Below are 16,548 nucleotides of genomic sequence, written 5' to 3' on the forward strand. Positions count from 1 at the left end.
CAGGAGGAAAAGGGAAGCAGACTCAGTTTGGGATGAGTTTGGGGGCCAGGGGTATTGAGATTCTTCTCTTAACTCACCATTTCATCCAACACTTCAGACAGGAGTTTTCAAATGGCTTCAAACATCTTATTAATTTTTTACCCAAGAACGGTTTCAGAAAGCGGTGAACCAGGACCAAGAGCACCAAACAAGTGAGGACAAATAAGGCCAGTGCTCTCTGGAAATTCAAGATGCAGGCTGCCAGGAAGTAGGCTGCATAAGCTAAAAGGAGAAGGTGCAGAGTATGGATGAGCAAGTCAGAACTCCCCAGAGGCAAATGAAGCTCTAGTCATGAATGTCTGTGACTTAAAGCAAGAAAAACCCTCCAGCGACATTGCTGCCCGGCTCCTGACTGAGCTGCAGTTCTCAAGGCCAGGCTGGGTGGTTGTTTCCTTCTGAAGGATACCCAAGAAGTGTCCAACTTAGTTTGAATGTTACATGTTTCCACTGGTCTAAATTTAATTTGAACCCCCTTGAATTTATTCTGATAAAATTTTTTTGCCCTTGAAGTAGATTTGATCAGGATCCACCATTAGATACTCCAAAAGTCATCTTTCCTAAAACTTTATAATCCCAGTCATTTTTATCTTTCCTTTTGAGCAAACTACGCAAACAAGGCTACTACTAGGATGCATATCAAGTTGTCTAAGGATGTCTTTCATCCTTAGACATCCTTATAATGTGGATGAGATGCCATAGGAACTTCACTCTTATTTACATCAGTTGGCCTCTGATAAAATCGGTTCATTATACCACATTCCATCTAAAGTGACAGAACCTACTGACAATGTTAAATCAGGACTTAATGTACAGCCATATGGTCCTCACCTAGGGCTCCTTGACTGAACCCCAAATAAAATTTTTGTTCTCACCATACAAGCTGCCTCTAATATTGATGCAAAAGTTCTATATATCACTGACAGTATATTTTAAATAAAGGTTTGCTATATTAGAAAAAATATTTTATATCATTGGTCTTACTAGCAAACCAGCAAATAAGTTATGTACACTATAAGATTCTCTTGTAAAGACTGCACAAACCATGTTCTGCATTGAATCAAGACACCAAAATAGAGACAAGCCCAGATTCTCTGAAATATTTAAGTCTATCAAACAATTTTGAAAGATAATTTCTGCTCAGATTTTACTTATCCAAAAATACAACTTAATAAATGTACTTCAACTACAAAGCCAGTATTAAGATCTATACATCAAATAACCCTTTGGATCAGTTTGTGAGTAAAGTTGCATCCCATCTAGAAATATCTTGACACAAGGTCAGTTTTCTAAAACAATTCCGTCTCTCACTTCCAGGAATTCCCAACACCTCACCTAAACACAACAGGTACAGCAGAATCTTCTTGAACAAGCTGGCATGTGTTTTGCAGAAACGCCTCACCCTGGTGAAAGGCTGTAGGCTCCTCCTGAGGAGAACCCAAAAATTAAGATACAAAACTTGCTCCCTCCCATTTATATCAATTCCAGAATTTCCATCACCTGGCATGAGGAAGAATTTTCTCTTAATCAATAAGGAAACTTATTCAGCCAGGGGGACATTAGGTAGTGTTCCAGCAGTGCCAGAAAGGCTAGATGGAACTGTGCCAATGGGCAGTAGGTCAGAATAACCCTACCCAACCTAGACAGGCAATATTGTCGGTGATCTCCTACCACAGAGGTAGACACTGGTCACATCAGGGAGAGACTCCTGGGACCTACTCCTTTCCTGTTTCCTAGGGACAAGGCATTGCTTAGCTTCCAGATTCAGAAAAGGGCTTTTTCTTCTGAAAAGCAGCTTTGACCATACCTTGCCAAACACCACACAAACCCATAACTCTGAACAGCCAATCAGATATGCGTTGACAGACCAGGAGGAAAACATCAAGAATCCCTGTGTGGGCAGGGCCTGAGAGCAGATGCTCAACAGATAAGACTATTGAAGTCTGACTTAACGAGCATTTATGTAGTGCTCTTTACATGCTGAGCACTTTCTCAGAACTTTACCAATAATAATTCATTGACTCCTCCTAAGAATTCTTGAGGTTGTTCATTATTATCATTCCCATTTCATAGATGTAAAAACTGGAAAACAGAGGTTAAGAAACTTCCATTTCCCAAGGGAATGGAAGCTGTAAGGAGTAAAGACAATAAACTCAGGCAGTCCCACTTCAGAATCTGAGCTCTTCACTGTCATCCCAGCTTCAAAAATACATAAAGAACTCATACAACTCAATAAGAAAAAACAAACCATCCTATTAAAAAATGGACAGAGGCACCAAATAGACCTTTTTCCAAAGAAGATACCCAAATGGCCAACAGGTACATGAAAAGATGCTCACTATCAGTAATCATCAGAGAAATGCAAAGCCAAACCACAATGAACTATCACCTCACACCTGTTAGAATGCCTATTGTCAAGAAGACATGAGCTACGACTAGTGTTGGCAAAGATGTGGAGAAAAGGGAAACCCTTGTACTCTCTTGGTGAGAATGTAAATTGGTTCAACTACTGTGGAAAACAATATGGAGGTTCTTCAGAAAATTAAAAATAGATCCCATATGATCCAACAATTTCACTTCTGGGTATATACCCACAGGACCCACAAGAAATGAAAACAAAATGTTGGTGAGATGTATGCACGCCCACACTCATTTCAACATTATTCACAATAGCCAAGACAGGGAAACAATCAAATGCCCATCAGTGGATGAATGGATAAGACATGATGTGACTATATATGTACACATGGCTAAATTCAGATAGTTACACAAAGAAAGAGAAGCTATAAACAGTTTGCACTGCAGGATCAGATTAAGAATTTTCTGAGGAACCAAGAACAGGAGTCAGGATAAAAACAGGTCTCAGTGTATGTACTGAAAATGGTTGGCCTTTAGTTAGTCACTAAATTTTGTCAATTTTACTGTAAAAGTGTCTCTGGGATTTAAGTTCTCTAATTTATTCCCACATACCCATGTTGATATATATCAATTTGTATACAGAAGTGAATTTCTGGAGAAGAAAATAGAATTTTATTCTTTAAGCTCATTTTCTCTGTCAATCCTTTAAAATACATTTCAAAAAACACACAAAAACAAACTTTTGTTTGGGAGTTGCTCTGGATCACACTAGCTTTAGAAACTATTCAGTAGCCTCATCTAAGCTTCTCAATGCAGGACTTCTGCACGTTTTTATAAATATCCAGACTGTTCCACACCATGCAGCATGGCTTTCATCCGACCCATTTTACCCAAACACATGTCTTAGACATTACTTCTAGAACCAAACCCACAATCAAATTCAAAGAGTTTTCTCACTTCTTCTTCCTTGACCCATTTCAGACAGCACTATGAACTGTGCCTTCATTCTTGATTGACACTTCCTTCTCTTTTGACTTTCAAGACAGTACTTTTTTACTCTCACTATTATCCCTCACGATGGTCCCTCTCTGCCTTCATTTTAATCTGATTGTTTTTCTCCCCATCCCCAAATCTGAGTATTCCCAAAGACCTTTTTTTCTTTCAATGATATGGCTAAGTTCTTTTCTAAGCCTCAGTTTTCTATATGAAAACAAAGGGAATAAAATCAGTACCCACGTGTTGCTGTGAAAATTAAATTAATTACATAAGGCATCTGCACAATAGTGAGTACTCACTAAATGTTAGCTGTTATTATTCTCATCGTTGTTATCTTTATTGTCAGTCTGACCACCTCCCATTACTTAGAGCACAAAGATTATGTAACAATTACATATAAATATAGATGTGCATATGGTAACACCAGGTGGCTGTGAGTCTTATCAACACAATAAGACCATAAGCTTCCTGCCAATGGGGCAATTTTGACCTCCTCTGAGTCCACTGGCCACATTTAACCCACCCTCACTCCTTAGGTCCTCACTGAACCTGTTCCAGAACACCTGTACCTCTGGTGCGTGGAAAGCCCAAGCACATCCCCAAGTTTTTGTCCTTGTTCTTCAGTCCTGCTGGTTTCCTTAGGACTTAACCCTTCTTCCTGTAAGCACAGGTAGAGCTGCGGTTAGTCATAGGGCCTTGCCAGGGTCAGTGGGGATTGTGAGCAGCCAAAGACCCTACATGAGGCCATGCAGCCAACCACAAAGCTCCACAGAAACTAAACCAGTGGATTACCGTGGGCTCAAGCCCTGGGTTCTCTAGGCCAGTCCCCAGTGTGGACAGAGCGGTGGCCTCTCTTCCATTTGTTTTCTCCATCTCCCGTTCTCCTCAACTGAAAAACAAATTCAGGGGCAAGGCTGAAAGACTGGTTATTCTGTAATGTCGAGCTAGGGAGAATGTTTAGGGCTAGTTACCCACAGGAAAAAGCTAAAAATGTTTAGAGGTTTAGTCGATTTCTTTAAGAACTGAAAATTGGGAATACTGGAAGCAAAATTTTAATATAATAAATAATGAAACAGACTTCCATGTCCTGTTGTGAATAGGTAAATAAGAGTTAATAAAGAGAAGAGAAATAAAGGGCAGGAGGAATTGAAATGAATCAGTGGTTGAACCAGGTCTTAGACTTTTAGGACACTATTAGTTCCTGTGAAGGAAGACTCAAAGGGCTGCTACTCCTGCTAGTCTGGGAGAGCCCTGTGAGCTGTGCTAGGTAAGGAGAAAGCAGAAAGGGAGGCAGAGTGCTGGGGAGGACCCAGACCCCAACATATGGCTGAGAAAACAAAGATTAACGGGCTTTCAAGTTCCTGACTATATTGAAGCACAACATTGGTTTTGGAGGATCTTAAGAGAGCTCCTCATTAGTTAAATAAAAGAAACCTACACTTAGGATAGTCAGCAAATAAAGTTTTAAAATAAAATGAGAGAATCAAGAAACTAAAGCAACATTTGAGTTTAACTCTAAGCAACCCTAAAAGACAAATATTCAAATTTATAAACTCATTCTGAGGTGTTTCTTTGCAGAAAATTTCCTTCCCCATGGAATTGTTTTTTTCAGTATGTGATCTCTTCAAGCATTTAAATATAATTTCATTAAACACATATAAACAGATTTTTGTTGTGTAAAATAGGAACTTCTTATACAGGCAGAGAACAACCTAAATTTGGTCTAAATATGATCAATTAAGAAATTTGGTAAATTAGGGTACTGCCCTCCCCAAACACCCTTTCTTATACCAGTTTGAAGGGTCCTTCTGTCTCCTCAGTAAAAGATGGAAAGAAAAATTCAGCCCTGAAAGATCCTGGTTCCTTCAAGATTTAATCCTTCTTCCTGTGAGCACAGGCAGAGTTGGGGTCAGTCACAGGGATGGACTCTGAAAGAACAGGGTGGGACTGGCTTTCCTGTGATTGGCTCTTCTGTCTTGGGCCCTCCTCTGTGCGCAGCTCTCAAGTTAAACAGTTATGTAGTTTTATTAATTTGTAGGGTGAGATATAAGAAGTCTGCAGAAACTCCTAACAGGCATACAAACAGAAGCATTGGCCAGCACTGGACTAGGCACCAAGGAGCATGTAAAAGAAAGTAAGAGAAAGGTTTCTGCCCTCAGAAAACTTAGCTTTTTGTATGGGAAAGACAATTACTACAGGGGGGAAAACCACAGAAAGTAGGGCTATTCAGGATTCAATGCCAAATAATTTCTAGGAAGCCTTTATTAACCCATTCAACAATATTTATTGGGTACTCATTACCACCCAGGCACTGTGTTGGGTGCTGAAGACACAAAGATGAATGAGACATTGTCTGGGCTATGAAGGAACTTACAGACCATTCAGGGAACACAGATGTGCCAAAAAGGTTCTCGAAGTCAGTAACATTTGCCCTGAGTCTGGAAAGTCTTGAAAGGTAAGTAGAGGATCAGTGATGGAGAAGGGAGAAGATATGCCAACAGAGAGAGACACTTGAACGAGGACACAGAGGCATGGCCTTCCCTAAGGAGCCCCCTGAGGGGGCTGCAACAATTAGCTAAAGAATGGAGAGGAATTTTTGAGGAATTAAGAAAGGACAAAATGAAGTAAGAAATTAGTTAAGGAACAAAGAGGGAAAATGTGAGTGGAATGGGGTGGTCTATTCAGAAAGAAGTTTGGAGATGCAGTCAGGTACAAGAGGAGGGGGGGACTCTGTAAGCCAGGCTCAAAGTTTGGGCTTATTCGGAACCAAATGGGAAGGCAGGAGGAGGGGGGATTGGAAGGATGCACACTGAGGATGGGACACCGGCCAAGAGACAAAAACAACGGTGTAGGGCAGACATGATGGGGCTCTAACCAAAGCAAGCAGCAAAGTCGCATAGAAGGAAACAAGTCCATAAGACTCGATGACTGATGGGGCGCAGGGAGAGTGTATGGAAGGGGAAAGAGGATTCTTCCAAACTGTTCAAAATGATCTACTTTCTGCCTACTCCTACCCTCCAGTAATACTTAGCTGCATGCTGTGCCCTAAAGACGCACCATTCCCTCGTACCTCTGCAAGTGTGTGGATGTTGTTCTTTCTGACTTGAACACACTGCCCTATTTATCTGCCCAATAAATTCCTACACCTCCCTCAGGTGTTTGTTACCAGGCCCCCTCTTCACTGAAGCTTTCCTCTTTGTCCCTCTTCCCCTGCACCCCTGCTGCAACACTCTCCGGGAGACGTAGTTCTCTAAACGTTTACAATTGTGATGTCCTCAAGCACAGGCTGTCTTGTTCACCACTGTATCCCCAGCCTCAAGTCCTGCCATAATATTAGGCAATCAATAAATATTTGTTAAATAAGTGAAATACATACACACACAACCGTAAAAGCCCTGCAGAGTAAATGTGTTATATTCTGCGACAAAGAGCAACTCGTTTCACTTCTCTGGGTCCGGTTCTGTTATTTTTGCCCTACCTAATTACTTAATGCTATTTCACAAGATCATCATGAAAAATTATGTAATTTAATATAGAAAACGAATTTGAAAAACAGCATATGACCTTATAGCTGTGGACTATTATTGTAATAATTCAGGAAATTTACAGACATTTTTCAGTCTGACATTTTTGGGGGGAGTTAAAATATAATTTTTAACAAGAAAGAAAATACACACAGCAGCCAAGCACTACAGGAGCTGTTAATGGATACAGAGGAAGAAGGGAATTCGATAACTTTATGTTTACAGTATGGCAAAAATATGATCATTTCAAAATACCTGAATCCTTAAGTGTTAAGCTTATTATCTAGACATTTGCTATCAAGTAGATGAAGTTTCCAACCAATACATCAAAATCAGTTAATCACTCTATGAGGTCTTTTTCTGCCAGTTTCTGACGGGACTCTTAGAACAGAGGGTGCGGGCTAGCAGTGCTGCACCTCCCTGTGAGGCTCAAAACTTACCTTTTCAGTCACTTTCCACTCTGCCTAGCTCTAGGCTTCAAGAACCAAAGAGTTCTCACAGGAGCAACTTCAAGAACCAACTCCTCACAGGAAGTCCGGGCTGCCCTAAGGTGAACACAGCCCCCACTGGCAGGTTGCTCAATGATGTCTGACTATTATTTCACTGTGGCTGTGAGGTCTATCTGACTCATCCTCACTCACACTTAATCTTTGGGTTTTATTTTTACCTTCGATGACTTCCAGTTCTGGGGGCAGGCATAGGCATAATGATAGGCACAGATCCTGACATTTGGCATTCGGTCCAGGTGCAGTGATGCCAGTGAGCACATCTCTCTCTTCTCTCACCCTCTCTTTCCTCTTCCTTTTCCTGTAGGAGGCATAACAATCCATGTTCATCTTCTAAGTGCAGGCTACAGTACTCATCTCAGTTGTCCAAGGGATCCAGTTTCCTTTAAATGCAGGTATTATTGACATAACCCAACTGCCAAGAGGAAGATAATTGATCTGGCAGGTACCTTCCTTCAATTAACTGTGGGTTTACAAACAGTCTTGGGCTTCATTACTTCAGAGTTTTCTTTTTGTCTTATAAACTATAGTTTGATAAGCTCTCTCAAATTACAGATCAGGAAGAATGAATTGATTTACCCAGAGTCAACAGCTAATTAGTGAGTAAGCCAAATGCAAATCCTGGGATCCTCATTCTCAGTTTTGTGCTACTTATGGGTTGTGGGGTGAAAATTAAATAAGAGATGCCTCTGTTTCTGTAGCCTTTTACAGTCGTTCAAAAGATTTTTCTCTACTTTTACTGTTTATCCTCATCAAATTTTTGTAAGCAAGTCAGCTACTAATCCTATATTAGGTACAAAGAAAATTAACTCGAAAAGATCATTTGTCTGAAGTTATACAGCTAGGTAGGGTAGAGCTAGGATTAGAGGCTAGCTCTGCTCATTTGCCACGGAAGCTAAAGTGCCTGGGCTTTACCCTCAGAGAAAGTAAGTAGCCTACCACAAACCCACGTGGGAAATAAGTAGAGTATAAATAGTGTAAGATTTTACCTCCTTGCTTTTACCTGTCCCTTGATTACTAGTAGAAGCAGGCAAAACTAGAGAAAATAAAGGGACTTCCACTGTTGGTCTCATTGAAGTAGCTTGTCTCTAACCCTCCTGTTGAAAACAACGAAAGAGCCTACATGAAACATACAAACCAACAGTCTGAAAGCATTTCAGTGACCGAGAAACAAAGGGATTGAGGGTCTATGATCTTTGAAAGAAGGAAAGCACGGTTGAGTTCTGCCTTTTTACTAGCTCTTTTTCTAAGGACATTTTATTTTTCAAATCACAATGCAGAGAAACGATACCTAAGAAGTCTTACTAGGTTAAAGAGAGAGAGGATGAACTTTGGGGCAATCCAAATGGCTGCAATTTGAGAGAAAAAAATCATTAAAAAAAAGAGAACCAAAAATAGGAAAAAAAACCTGTAAACTTGTTTTGAAATTGTTGGCCAACTTAAAAGTTGTATATGTTCCAAACAAGATACCAAGAAACTCAGCAAAAAAAAAGAAATGCAGCAGCTGTGTGGTGCTGGAGAGGTTAAGTGTTCATTTCAAGCCCCACTGGATGTGGACCTTCATAAACACATCAGGCTTCCCATTGAGACCCTAAAAGGGCCATAACCCAGTAATAAGAGACATCCCTTAGCAATAAAATCTATGCCCGAGGAAACACAAAGCAAAATAACAAGCATAAAGCAAAGTCTCAACAAGATCAAGTCAATTCATTTCTACTTGACACTCCTAATAAAAGAAATGCTAACACTCTTCAAGTATATGGAAGATCTCCAGAGCTTCCACAGATTTTTAGTTATAATGCTCAGTATCTAATTTAAAATTGCAAGGCATCTTTTAAAAATAGGACCAAATGACCAAAACCATGAGAAAAAAACAGATAAGAGAAACAAATTCATAAATTACTCAGGTATTGGAAATATTGAGTAATTTAAAATAAATACAACTATTTTTCTCTAAAAAGAGAAGGAAAGATGAACAAAATAGATAAAAAGATAGATTTTTTAAAAGACAATTAGAATCTATAAAAAATAAATGCATATTCTAGACATTAAAGTTCATCACTTAAAAGGGGTTCTGGTTCAAAATGGTGACAAAGGAAGAACCTGAACTCATTTTCTCTCACAGACACAATGAATCTATAGCTATATATGGAACAACTTCATCTGCAAAAAAAAAAACCCTAAAAACTGATGGAGTGATCCCTTCACATCAGGTAAACAAGAGGGAAAATATATGGAAGCTGAGACACAATCCCATCATAAATCTCACTGCCAGCCCCACCCACCCCCTGGCATGGTAACCTACCATCAGAAAAAAACTCAAAACCTGAAGATTCTCCTTCAGGAATGAAAGGTTTGGGCACCCCCACATTGGGGACCCCAACTTTTCAGACCAGCACCTGAGAAATGAGGCCACAAACATCTGTCCTTGAAGAACAGCTGAACGCATGTGCATGAGACCTGCAGGGCTTAGGGTGAACTAAGGACTATCTCTTTAAGAGCCCATGCCTTCCAAACTCATCTATGAGCCTGAGGGGGGGCCCTCAACATTATCCTGATATCAAAACCAGGCAAGGACAACACAAAAAAGAAAATTACAGGTTAATATCTCTGATGAACATAGATACAAAACTTCTCAACAAAATGTTAGCAAACCAAATTCAACAATACATTAAAAGGATCATCCACCATGATCAAGTGTGATTTATTTCAGAAATACAAGGATGGTTTAATATCTGAAAAATCAATCCAAAACTTGAAGGAACAAATGTGGAGTATACTGTTGTGAAGTCTTCTGACTACATATGAAGCTCTGTGATATTATTTAGACATAGAATCTGATCTTTTATGATGTAAATTGCAAACCCTATGGCAACCACTAAAAAACTTTAGAGGTTAAATAATCAGCCAATTGTAGAAATTAAATGAAAGTAATCAATTAATCCAAAAGAAGGCAGAAAAATAAACAAATGAAACAAACAGAAAAGACCTAGTGAAATGATAGATTTTAATCAAGCCACATCAATAACTACTACATTAAACATAAATTGTCTAAACACACCAAAGAATACAGAGATTACTGGGTTGGATTTAAAAAATAAAAGCAAGACCCAATTGTATGCTGTCTGTAAGAAACTCAGTTTAAATATAAAAACATAAAATGAAAGTAGAAGAATGGAAAACAAGATATTATGGAAACACCAAAAAAACCACCCTGAAGTATTTATAGTAATATCAGAAAAGGTAGGCTTCAGAAAAAAAAACAATATTGCTAGAGATTAAAAAAATGCTACATTAATGGAAAAGAGTAAATTCACCAAAAATGTTCAACAATCCCAAATGTATCTGGACTAAACAATGTAGCTTTAAAGGATGTAAGGCAAAAACCAACAAAATTGAAAGGAGAAATAGACAAATACACAATTATGTTTAGAGAGTTTAATACTTTTCTCTCAGTAATTGATAGAACAGGCAGACAGAAAATGCTAAGGAAATACAACACCTAAACAGCATTATTAATTTACTTGACCTAACTGGCATTTTTTAAACATTTCACCCAACAAGAGCAGAATATGCATTGACTTTAGGTATATACAGAACATTCACCATGATAGACAATATTCTGCACACACACAAAAAAAACCCCTTAGAATATTTTAAATGGTTGAAAGTGTACAAAATGTACTCTAAGACAGTAAAAATATTAAGCTAGGAATCATTAACAAAAAATATCTTGAAAGTCCCCAAATATTTGGAAATTAAAAAATACTGGTATTTTTTACTTACGAGTCCAAGTATTTTTTACATAAGTCAAAGAAGTTGGAAGAAAGTAGAAAACATTTTAATTGAATGAAAATGAAAACATGAAAATCTCTGAAATACCAAATGAAGCATATACTCATATATACACACAAATGGTCTAAAATCTATTATCTAAGGCAGAAGACCTGCTCTAAGGGGAGGACCCACATGGCTTTGAGCAACTGGATCTTTCTGACGCCACTGACGCAGTTTCACATGTGACCCCTTCTTGAGCTTTAGGAAGGCCTTAATACTGGGTGGGTCCACCAGTGTTAATGCAGCTAATGTCGTTTAGCTCCCTCTGGAGAAAATACTGAGAATTTGTTTAAAATGAAGCTAAGCATGTGATAAAGCCAGGTAGAGTGTGCTAGAGTTCAGGCATTTGCTCCCTCTAACTAGGGGGAGTGCCCAGAGGAAACTGAATTAAGAGGAAAGGCAGAGAACCAACAAAGTGAAAGTCCAACTTTTTCATCAGTGGCTGAACTAATGTTGGACAGATTATCTCGTTATCTGCTAAGCAAGAACACAGATTAGGAAATTATCTTTCTTCCAAGAAGATCGCTAAAGAGATCAATGTACCAAGGAGAAGTAGTTGGAGGCCCTCTTGTTCCTCCCTTGCTCAATCTCATCTTGCCTTGGCGCCAGCCAGGTCGTAAAGTAGCTGTTATCTAGGGGTGTGGAGCAGGTTAATATTGTAGAGTCATATAGATTTTTAGAGCAAAAATGGACCTTTAACACATTCTGGTTAACCATAAGTGCCCTGATTGTAGGTATTGTAAGTCAAGCCACAGGCAGTGACCTGATGGGCATGGCATAAGGACTCTGTGCTCTGCGGGCCATGTACTGAGGCCCTCATTGAACCGCCTATCACACACCTCTACTTTATGGAGATGATATCCAATCCCATTCTCTAACCCTGGCCCTGAGAAATCTCCTCCCACACTCCTGTCTTTCCAGAAACCTGAAGGGCATTTCCTCTTAGATGACCCACTGATATTCCAGCACCAGTATGTTCCAAACAAGAATTTTCTGTCATCTTCTCTGGTGCTACCTCCTACCCTAGGTAAAGCAATCCTTATACTCACTTGTCTCTTTCTTTCATCCCCTCCCATTGGCACTTTCCCTCACTTGGCCATGAGTTGTAGTTAAGCATGTATTAGAGCTAGGCATAGAGTTTGTGTTAGAGCTAGTTAGAGCTGAGGCCTTCATTCCTGCTCACCAGGGAGGAAGTTCCTGCAAGGAAGAGCTTGTGAAGGAGGAAAAAAAGACATGGATGGAGTAGAACGCAAAGGGAAGAATTTAAATATACATTTCTTCAAATCTCACCTTTGAATAGAGTTGGATAAAGCTGACCCTGAATACCAAGCCATTTGAACTACTGGGGACGATTAAAATGGTTTAAAGGGGTGGCGATAATAAGTGTTTTCCAAGAACCCCATCATTTTTATAATGTCTTAGGTGTCCAATTATAGTTTATTTTAAGAAATGTTTTCCACTTCTCATGAAATCCTGATGCTTTTTCAATTTTGCCTTCAAGAACCTTAAGGTCCTTCAGGGCACATGCTTGGGTTTTGGGCCGGGTCCCCAGTAGGGGCCACATGAGATGCACATCGATGGTTCTCTCCCTCTCTAGCCCCTCCTTCCCCTCTAAAAATAAATAAATAAAATATTTTTTAAAAAAGAACCTTAAGGTATTTTTCTCTCTAGCCTTGGCCCAACCCAGGTTCCTTTCAGAGTAATGAGACACTGAACGTGTGAAAGGTGTGGAAACAGAGAAGGGAGATGATGAGTACCCCTCCACACTGCAGCGCTGTGCTTGGCCAATTCAGGACCACGTGCTAGACAAGCTGCTTTTTCAGTAAAGAGTTTCTAAAAGTTCCTAATGGAAAGATTAAAGAAATGTTATCTGACCACAGAAAGCAGAATGAGAATATGGTGAGTCCTAAGGATTTATATCCCGTCTGCCCTGCCATTAGGGATTTCTACTTTTTTTCCTGCCCTCTGCTTTTACACCCCTCTTTTAATTTCTGTCCCTCTGACTCCACCCCCCTCCCTTTCTTTTCTCTGTCTCTCCTTCAAACACCTCCTCCTCCATTTCCAACATCTTCCTCCACTTAACTCTGCAGTGCTCTGCCTGAGAAAGCTGTGATAGAGCTGTAGGAAAACAGGTTCTGGGACCACTGTGGGGGCCACTTCAGTCCTTGCAGAGCAGAGCTGGTGATGGAGGCTGACCGAGCTGAGGGCCTCCATGTCAGGGAGCAGCAGGTGGATGAGCTGTCTCAGCCTTGTGATGGGCATGGATGAGGCGTGTGGAGGACCCAGCGAGGCCCTGCCAGCGTGTTTGTGTTCTGGAGACTTTGCATCAACAGCCATCTCCCACAGTTAGTCATACTGTGTATTAGAATCTTTATTCTCTATTTGCTGAACTTCTTGGGAGCCTTTTGACTTGGATTCTAATTAGAAAAGCCTGACCTCTAATATTACTCATTGATTTAGAGTTGGCTAATGATTTTCCATGGCTAAATTGCTCAGTGGACAAAGTCTGAGAAAGTTGGTGTTGGTGCCCCAATCCTGACCCTCCCCCATGATGCTGTAACCTTATTCCATTGATGACAGTTTACTCTTCTTTCGGAAATACGTGATAGGAAGTAATTCTATTTGTTAATAAGCATTTCAGGGTTTATCTCTCCTGGGTTTTTTCCTTTCAAGGCAGGATTGGAAAGATCTGGAGTCAGTAAGGGGCACAGTGACCTCATTCCCAAATAATTAAATTACAACAAAAGTGAAAGGAAAAACATTTATATAATGGTAACATGCTCCAAAAATTTTAACACCTGAAGTATAAAGTTCCTAATACAGATCCCTTGCTATTTTAAAGCTATATTGTTCACTAACCATATTTCAGTCACTGAAATGCATTTCACACATATTCTCATTTAATCCTGACCACATACCCTTGAGAAAGATACTGTTGCTATCCCAGTTTTCCAGATGAGGAAACTCAGACTTAGAAAGATGCAGCAATTTGCCGAATACCAAAGTGAGCAAATGACAGAATTATGCCTGAGCCCAGAGTCCTTGCTCTTCACCCCAACTTTCTGCTTCTCGTCCTGGCCCAGCCCCTACGCCTCCTCCCCCTCTTTCTGTTGTCATAACCCTCATCTGTTAAGATCCAGCTCAGATGACTGCCTCTTTTTCTGAAAGCCTTTGGACTCCCTTTCAGCATCCAATGAATTCACTGTCCTCTTCTTTTGCCTGAGCTACCTGTGTGTCAATCATTTGGCACCTTTTATATTTTTCTCTGATATGGCTATTTGTCATAACGTTCTCATATTGTAGTCTGGAGGAAAAACGTTTGTATAAAAGTGGCAGCATTATTCTTCTTTGAGAATTGTGGAGTTTTTAAAAAGATTTTATTTACTTATTTTTAGAGGAGAAGGAAGGGAGAAAGAGAGGGAGACAAACATCAGTGTGTGTGAGAGAAACATCAACCGGATGCCTTTCCTATGCCCTCAGCTGGGGGTCTGGCTGGCAACCCAGGCATGTGCCCTGACTGGGAATAGAACCCATGACCTTTCAGTTCATAGGCTAGCACTCAATCCACTGAGCCACACCAACTGGGGCGGGTTTTTTCTTTAAGTACATTTTATCAAATGTGCCATTGCAGTTGTTCCATTTTTTTCTCCCCTTTATTTCCCTCCACCCTGTGCATTCCCTCCCACCTGTATTCCCCCCCTTAGCTCATGTCCATGGGTGGTAAAGACAAGTTCTTTGGCTTCTCTATTTCCCATACTATTCTTAACCTCCCCCTGTCTGTTTTGTACCTACCATTTATGCTTATTCCCTGTACCTGTTCCTCCATTCTCTCCCCACCTCCCTCCCCACTGATAACCCTCCACATGATCTCCATTTCTGTGATTCTGTTCCTGTTCTAGCTGTTTGCTTAGTTTGTTTTTGTTTTAGGTGCAATTGTTGATAGTTGTAAGTTTGTTGTCATTTTACTGTTCATAGTTTTGATTAACTTCTTTTTCTTAGTTAAGTCCCTCCCTTTAACATTTCATATAATGACTGTGTGATGATGAACCCCTTTAACTTGACCTTATCTTGGAAGCACTTTATCTGCCCTTCCATTCTAAATGATAGCTTTGCTGGATAGAGTAATCTAGGTTATAGGTCCTTGCCTTTTATGACTTGGAATACTTCTTGCCAGTCCCTTCTTGCCTCTAAGTTTTCTTTTGAGAAATCAGCTGATAGTCTTATGGGGACTCCTTTGTAGGTAACTATCTCTTTTTCTCTTGCTGCTTTTAAGATTCTCTCCTTATATTTAATCTTGGCTAATGTAATTATGATGTGCCTTGGTGTGTGCTTCCTTGGGTCCAACTTCTTTGGGACTCTCTGAGCTTCCTGGACATCCTGGAAGTCTATTACCTTTGTCAGATTTCTGACAAATTAGGGTACGTTTTCTTTCATTATTTTTCAAATAAGTTTTCAATTTCTTGCTCTTCCTCTTCTCTTTCTGGCACCCCTATGATTTGGATGTTGGAACATTTAAAGTAGTACCAGAGGTTCTGAAGCCTCTCCTCATTTTTTGAATTCTTGTTTCTTCATTCTGTTCTGGTTGAATGTTTCTTTCTTCCTCCTGCTCCAAGTCATTGATTTGAGTCCTGGTTTCCTTCCCTCCACTGTTTGTTCCCTGCATATTTTCCTTTATTTCACTTTGCATAGCCTTCACCTTTTCCTCTATTTTGCTACTATAGTCAACCATTTCTGTGAGCATTCTGATTACCAGTGTTTTGAACTCTGCATCTTATAGGTTGGTTGTCTTGTCATCACTTATAGGTATTTATCAGGGCGGGGCAACCCACATCACTGCGCTGTGGTGCTGTATGTGGGGGAGGGGTCCAAGAGGGAGCAATGCCGCTTCGATTCTCAGCTCTCAGCTGGTTCTCAATCATATCCCCCACTACCCACAGCAAATTCAGCCTTTCTGGTGCTGACTCACATATGGGTGGCTTTTTGTATATTCTAGGACCCTGTGGGTCTCTCCAGTGAACCCTCCTGTGAGGCTGGGAGTTTCTCCCACCACAGCAATCCCCATACACTTTTTTCAGTCAGGGATTCTGAGGCTTTATTTCCCCATACTGGAACCCTGGGTTGTGCAGTCTGTCTCACTCCCCAGTTGTTCTTCCTGCTTTATCTGCACACAAATGTAGGACTGCCAGCCACTGCCTAGCCCGCCTGGTCCTCTAGCCTCTGCCTTGCCTGGTGTCCTCTCTGCCCCAATGGCTGCCTGTCTCTGCCCCTTCTACAGGTCTGTATGAATGTTT

At 40.3% G+C, this 16,548-nt stretch overlaps 1 protein-coding gene across 7 annotated transcripts in view; it reads right to left on the reverse strand.

Moving 5' to 3' along the window:
• The window catches only part of SLC28A2 (solute carrier family 28 member 2), a 57,304-nt gene that overhangs the window by 31,847 nt on the left and 8,909 nt on the right, over positions 1 to 16,548 (reverse strand). For 4 of the 7 annotated variants that reach the window (XM_037152161.2, XM_037152145.2, XM_037152165.2 and 1 more), the window contains 2 exons: positions 7,582 to 7,721; positions 78 to 261 (listed from right to left, as the gene is read on the reverse strand). In XM_037152161.2, coding sequence (XP_037008056.2) covers positions 78 to 261; positions 7,582 to 7,721 — 324 coding nt within the window. Of the gene's footprint in view, positions 1 to 77; positions 262 to 1,371; positions 1,464 to 3,959; positions 4,049 to 4,182; positions 4,280 to 5,181; positions 5,460 to 7,581; positions 7,722 to 16,548 lie in introns of those variants that run through there. The other 3 variants (XM_053670171.1, XM_037152190.2, XM_053670172.1) reach the window with 3 other exon arrangements.

This window comes from Artibeus jamaicensis, unplaced genomic scaffold (assembly GCF_021234435.1).
Source record: "Artibeus jamaicensis isolate MK-2021 breed Jamaican fruit bat unplaced genomic scaffold, CSHL_Jam_final contig_548, whole genome shotgun sequence".
Classification (NCBI taxonomy): Eukaryota; Metazoa; Chordata; class Mammalia; order Chiroptera; family Phyllostomidae; genus Artibeus; species Artibeus jamaicensis.